This window comes from Sarcophilus harrisii, chromosome 3 (genome assembly GCF_902635505.1).
Source record: "Sarcophilus harrisii chromosome 3, mSarHar1.11, whole genome shotgun sequence".
Classification (NCBI taxonomy): Eukaryota; Metazoa; Chordata; class Mammalia; order Dasyuromorphia; family Dasyuridae; genus Sarcophilus; species Sarcophilus harrisii.
The window spans coordinates 502630497-502636507 of NC_045428.1; the positions used below are offsets into that span (position 1 = coordinate 502630497).

The 6011-nt window shown below is 52.0% G+C and overlaps 1 protein-coding gene across 1 annotated transcript in view; it reads left to right on the forward strand.

Moving 5' to 3' along the window:
• FCHSD2 (FCH and double SH3 domains 2) overlaps window positions 1-1777 on the forward strand; it is a 354207-nt gene extending 352430 nt beyond the window's left edge. The window contains exon 20 of the mRNA XM_031961492.1: window positions 1340-1777. Within this exon, the coding sequence (XP_031817352.1) occupies window positions 1340-1423 (84 nt within the window). The 3' untranslated portion in view covers window positions 1424-1777. The remainder of the gene's footprint in view (window positions 1-1339) is intronic.
• Window positions 1778-6011: the final 4234 nt, after the last annotated feature.

Genomic DNA, 6011 nt, shown 5'->3' on the forward strand with positions numbered 1-6011 from the left:
TATTTATCACTTGGGGGAATGGCTTTTTATTCTTATAAATTAGAAATTAAACCTTTATCAGAGAAACTTACTGCAAAGATTTTTTCCCCCATTTACCTGCTTTTCTTTTCATTGTAACCATATTGGTTTGCCAGTCACCCTTGACATCCCTCTCCTTTATCTATTCATTTCTTGAGCCTTATCAGTTTTTACCTTGTAATACCTTGAAACCACCTCTTCCTCCATCCCTTCATCTCCTTCCTCAGAGGCCACCTGTGCCTCTCCTCCAGCTTACTGACCCTCGCAGCTCTTTACCTGCACCCTCTGCTTCCAGGCTCTCCCCATGTTTCTTTCTAGCCTTTGGGGCCAGAGTCACATTCCTATATCGCAATTTCATTTCTTCCCACTGAGCAGAAACTCACTATAACTCCCTCCCCCCCACCCCACTTACAGCCCCGAGAAAAAAAGCCAGATTGCAAAGCCCAGCATTTGAAACTCTCCACAATCTGGTCTCAATCTTCCCTTCCCCCCCCCCTTTTTCTCACAACACTCTAATTTGATTCTGCTTCTCAGTTTCTTTATCTGCAACATGGGTTGCCTCATGTTGAGCAGAAGGATGGGTGGACTGATAGGTTTCTCAATCTCTAAATACTATTATATCCTCTGAGTCCCCTCACCTTTTCTGGACTGATGTCCCCTTCTGTAAAATGGGAATAACAGTGTTGGTTCTATCTCAGAGCTGTCACAAGGAGTGTGTTCCACGTCAGCACTATCATCATTGACTTTCACTATCAAAGCTTCCCAAAAGCCTCCCTTGGTCTCTTAGCGATAATAACGGAGGTCAGGATTACCTGGTCCTACAACAGTCATGAGTCACCAGAGGTATCCCTGTGGTCCTTTGTTTTCAGAGGAGACCCAGGTGAATCCCTGGGTCAGGGTCAGAGTGCGGTGTGTGGCTGTAGCTGGTCAGACCAATCAGAGCTGCCCACAAAGCGCACAAACAGTCCATATGGGACTTCTGGAGGGGCACAGGCTCTCGCTCTCACACTTCTCTTGAGCTACCGTGGTTCTTTGCTCACAGAGCACAGCCCTCGCTGATGCGGGCCCTGGGCCAGGGTCTCCCACAGCCCATTTCAGCGCAGTGCTCCCCCGTACCGAAGGCGCTGAGGATGCCCCCCTCCTGGCACCCGCGGTGGGAGCTTTCTGCCGAGCACTGGGCTTCCAGGCACTCGGCCTTTGCCCCCTCCGGGCCCCTCCTGCGAGTACATGGAGAAGGAAGGTCGATAAGTGCCCGACTCCCTTGGGCACACGTGCCGCTCTTGCGGGAGCCCCGCATACCCACGTGTGGTTCTCCCCTCAGGTACGGGCTGCGCCCCCCCCTCCCACTCAGAGCCACCGCCGGCCCGCAGAGAAGATGGAGGACGTGGAGATCACGCTGGTGTGACGCCGCCGAGGCCCGCCCCGCCCAGCTTGGCCAAGACCGTGTTTCAAGGCACCTTTGCATGAAGATGACTAGAGTAAGGAGCAGGAACCAGGGAGGACTCCGTGCGGCAGCGGCCTGCCCTCCGCCTCCCCCTGTGCCTTTGCTTGTCGTTCTGAGTCATCTCCTTCCAGAGCACAAGCCCGGAGGGGCCGTGGCCCCGGCCAGGCAGGCCCACCCGAGCCCGGGGCAGGCTCTTGGCCACTTGTGTGGCCCGCCCCAGCCCCCTCCCCTCACACGTTAGTACAGTATATTACTGTGGCCATAGGAATGTGTTAGGAACGCGCCCGGAGCCCCCAGCATCCCCCGTGGGATGAGTGAAGCGGAACCAGTTTCTCCAGCCTCAGAAGAGAGACAGAAGCACAGAGTTCAGGACAGGCAGGTCGGTGCCTCTTCCCAGGCCCCGGAGCCCGCCCAGGACAGGCCGTGTTGGGCCCGCAAGGTCCTGGCGCCCTCGGGCTCCCTCCTCCAGCCACTCGTCCAGTCATCACACCTCACCCTCCCACCCCACCAGCCCCACCCCCCGCTGGGAGGGGCCAGGACACTTCAGATCAAGAAGACCTCATCTCCATAGGAAGGCCCCCTTCCTCCAACGAGTATTTGCCTCATATGTGTCTCAGCACCCACCCCAGCCCAGTCAGCCCTGTGGACTTCCCAGGAGCTGCATCCCAGCCACAACCAGTCTGTCTTTGGTGACCTGGGAGGGTCCAAGTCCGGGGGACAAAGTGTTCTTTCCCACTTGGCTCATGGGCCCAGCTGAAGGAAACCCAGCAGGTTCAAGCTGGTTCACAGCCATGAGTCCAGGGACATCGGCCCCCCTGTGGCCTTGGGGCAGCGGCACAAGCGTCTGCCTCCTCGCGACTCGTCAGGGTCCAGAAGGGTTTTGCCGGGGCCGGGCGCCTGCGGTAAAAGGAGACTTTGCCGTTTGGCCTCGTTTTGGGGCTTGGCACAAACACAAACCGATGATTCCGTGAAGAATCCCACCCACTCCCTGTTAAAGGGAGAAACTGTGGCTTCACTAGCGATATTCCGGGAGAAGCAGCTCCCAGGTATTTAAGGAAAACTATTTTTGTCTGCATGATTGGGTAGGAAGTTTTTCCACCTAAACCAGAAAATAGATTATTGATGGCTTAGCTTAAAAGGGCTGTATTGGGAGGTCGCTTTGCTTTTACTGTTTTATTTTTAAAGAAATCAATATTACATTTAGATGACATTATCTGAACTTTGCACACATTACTTCAAAGAGTCTGACCTCAGAAAAAGATCTCTGAAGCAGAGAGTGCTTTCCAGGCCCCTTGACCAAAAGTCACATCCAAGGAAACGTTTCCTGGATCGCTCCATTTCATCAATAACAAGGACTTGTATGAATCTCTTCCGTATTTTTTGTTCTTTCACACCTCTTAACCTGTTGATCTGTTTGAGGTCTTTTTATGTGTTTATCAAACTTATTCTTAAGTTTAAAAAAGAAGTTTTTTTTTTTAAGATTTAAAAGTTTGCAGAAGTGTTAAAAGCATCACAGTGCCCAAATAAGTATCACTTTGCTATTCTCTTCCTCCAGCCAGTCTGTCTGTCTGTGCCCACAAATCAAGGTTCTCCAAATTGAGAGTGTTATTGGAAATCTCTTTAGTTATATTTTAAATATTTTCTGTAAGAGCTGCTAATTTTATTTAAAACAAAAAGTTGTAAAAATGCCTCCTTTTTAACTATGACTTGTTTGTACAGGGCACATAATCCATGTATCCCAGTGTACAGTGTCAGTACACTGAGAACACCTGTGCAAGGGCTTCCTCTGTACTGGCTGTAAAAAGTTTGTATTTATTATGTATAAAATGTTGAATAATAAAACAAAGTGGAATTAAGGCTTTGAGTTTCTTAGCTTTGGCAAAACGATTCCGTTGATAGCCCTGTGTCTTCTAAAACATCCAGCAGAATGACTGGCCCACTGCCTCCCTCCAACCCACACCTCCTCCCACTCCACACATCCTCAAAATCCCTGCTAACTTAGATGAACTTGAGTAAAAGTCTGTGAATATATCTCTGGATAGGAGCATCTGAGCCTAGCAGCCAGAGAGGCAGGAGGTCAGGATAGAGCCTAAGCAAACTGCTGTTCTCTTCCAAACTCACAAGCCCCAATTTAAGCTATATTCAGAGTCAAGTCTGATCATCCCTCTTCTGTTCCCTTATGCAAGCTCCATTCTGCAGACGGCTGTTAGGCCCCCAGACTGTCAGTGAGGCAGGAAAAGCCATTGGAAGCAGCATCTTTCCTCTCAGTGCTGGAGTCTTCACTTGGGGGGCATCTCAACTGATTGGGGACTCACTCACTGCAAAGGAGTCAAAAGAGCAAATGAGGTATTGTATACCAAATTCTTCATAAAGAATGATCTTAAAGCACTTATACATCCAACACAGCTCTTGCCTTCAAAAAACCTGTAGTCTCAGAGGAAAGAATCAGGTAGAGATCTCAGTCAGCCCATACAAGGAAGATCAGGGGCAAAGGGGAGGTCCAAACAAAATGCTATGAGAAATTAGATCATTTTAAACTGGAGCGGTGGGGAGGGGCCACTAAATGACATGCACGCCTGGCTGGAGGGACTGCCAGTATAAATGTACGAAGGGAAGAGAACGCAGGACAAAATCGAGAAACAGCTAGTGATTCAGTTTGGCTAGAATGTCGTATTTGTAAAGGAGAGAGAAAATTCTAAGAAGTTAGCTAGGAGAGGACCCAGATCATGAATGGCCTTAATGACCAAAAAAGGAAGTTTTATTTTCTCCAGTAGGTAACTGGGAGCCCCTGAAGGTGTTTGAGCAAGAGAGTAAGGTAATCAGACAGACCTGTGCATTAGCGATATGATAGCAGGCCATGAAGAAGGAAATGCAGAGACCAGACCAGAGACAGGAGGTGATATGTGGGTCTTGGGATGGTTCTGAGCTTTGATGTAGTGTGGGCCCTGAGAGTGAGGCCAGAAGGCAGAAATGAGGAACTAGGACAGAGCCTCAGGGGAGGCCCCCACTTTGAGGACCAAAGAAGCAAGAACAGGCAAGTAATTCTTAAAATCTCTTCTTAGATTGAGATAACATTTGCCTCTCTTGCTCCTACTTCTACTACTTGGACTCAGATTTGTTTGTCCAATAAGCACTACCAAGTGCTTGATGGTGGTGCCTCTGCTAAGCTGTGGGGACCCAAGGCAGGCCCTGCCCTTACGGACCTTTTATGGGAGAAAACTGTACCTCGCTAGGTGATGTGTTAATACTTTAAAAGTATGTGTAACCATAGGAAACATGAGGAGAGGTTCTTGAAGAGGAAGAAGCTTGAGCCGAACTTTGGAGGAAGCTGGAGATTCTAAGGGGCAGCTTAGAAGGGAGAGTCCCCGACTTGGGGGAAGACCTGGGGGAGGGGAGGACTTTGCCTTGAACAGAGGGCAAGGAAGGTGTGACAAGGCATGACAAGCCTGGAAGGTGGGGCTGGAAGGATGTTAGGTCGGAGTAACTGTCACTGGAGGGCAGGCATGGGAATGACATGACTTCGGCTGTGTAGGAGAGAAACTTAGCGTAGGAAATCAACTGGACTATTGTAATATTCAGGAACGAGGAATAACGTTCTTAAGTGTATAAAACACCTGGAATTACAAAGGAAGCCAGTTCTATTGAAAAGGTCATCTTTTGTTTAAGTGCCTGGACCTTAGGTTAGAACCTGCGCTCTGCCGTCTTTCTATCTCTCAAGTTTATTGGGAGGCTCCAGTTATTAGATAAGATATGGAAAAGCCTTTGCCGAGTTCGGTTTCTTTACCAGCCGTTATCACTGCGAGGTTCCGGCCTTGGTTCCCCGGCTTCTGCAGAGACCAAGCCGGCCTTTGGTGGGGGAGGGATGCCCTCTGGTGGCCCTTGGAGAGAAGGCAGATCTCTGTCGGCCAAGGGCAGACCGCGGCCTGGACAACGAAGCGGCTTGGTCAGCGTCACCCTCGCGGTGGGGGACAGAGGCGGGAATCGGGCCCGAGTCTCTGCGTCCAGCCCAGGTTCTTCCCGAAGCCGGAGCTCTCCCAGCCGCGAGGCTGAAACGTGACGTCGGAGCCGTTCACACGGCCTCCGGCCGGGGGCATTCTGCCTCAGAGGGGACGCCCGGGCTTTGGGGCTGCTCCCTCCCCTCTGGCCCGGGAACCCCCGCTCTCACCGGGCTCGCCCGACCTGGGCCGCCTTCCCCCTCCCGCTAACAGAGTTCTCCCGGAGACCGCGCACCGTCCCACAAGCTCAGCCTTTGTTGCGGGCCAAGGCTGAGGGGGAGGGACCCGGGGACAGCCTGGGAAGGGCTTTGAGCGGAGCGGGCGTGGGTGTCCCCTCTCCCACAGAGCGGAGGCCGACCGGGGGCGGGGGGTGCCCGAGGCTTCTCCAGCTCGGAGATCGCGCCCCCCTGGCAGGAACAAGGAGCTGGCCAGTGCGCGGGGGGTGCCCCCGGCTCCCTCTGCTGTTCTTCCCTCCGCGCAGCTGAGGGCACGTCTCAGACCGACTGGGGAGCCCCAGCTCTGGGGGGGCCCTGCTCATCGCCTGGCAGAGAATG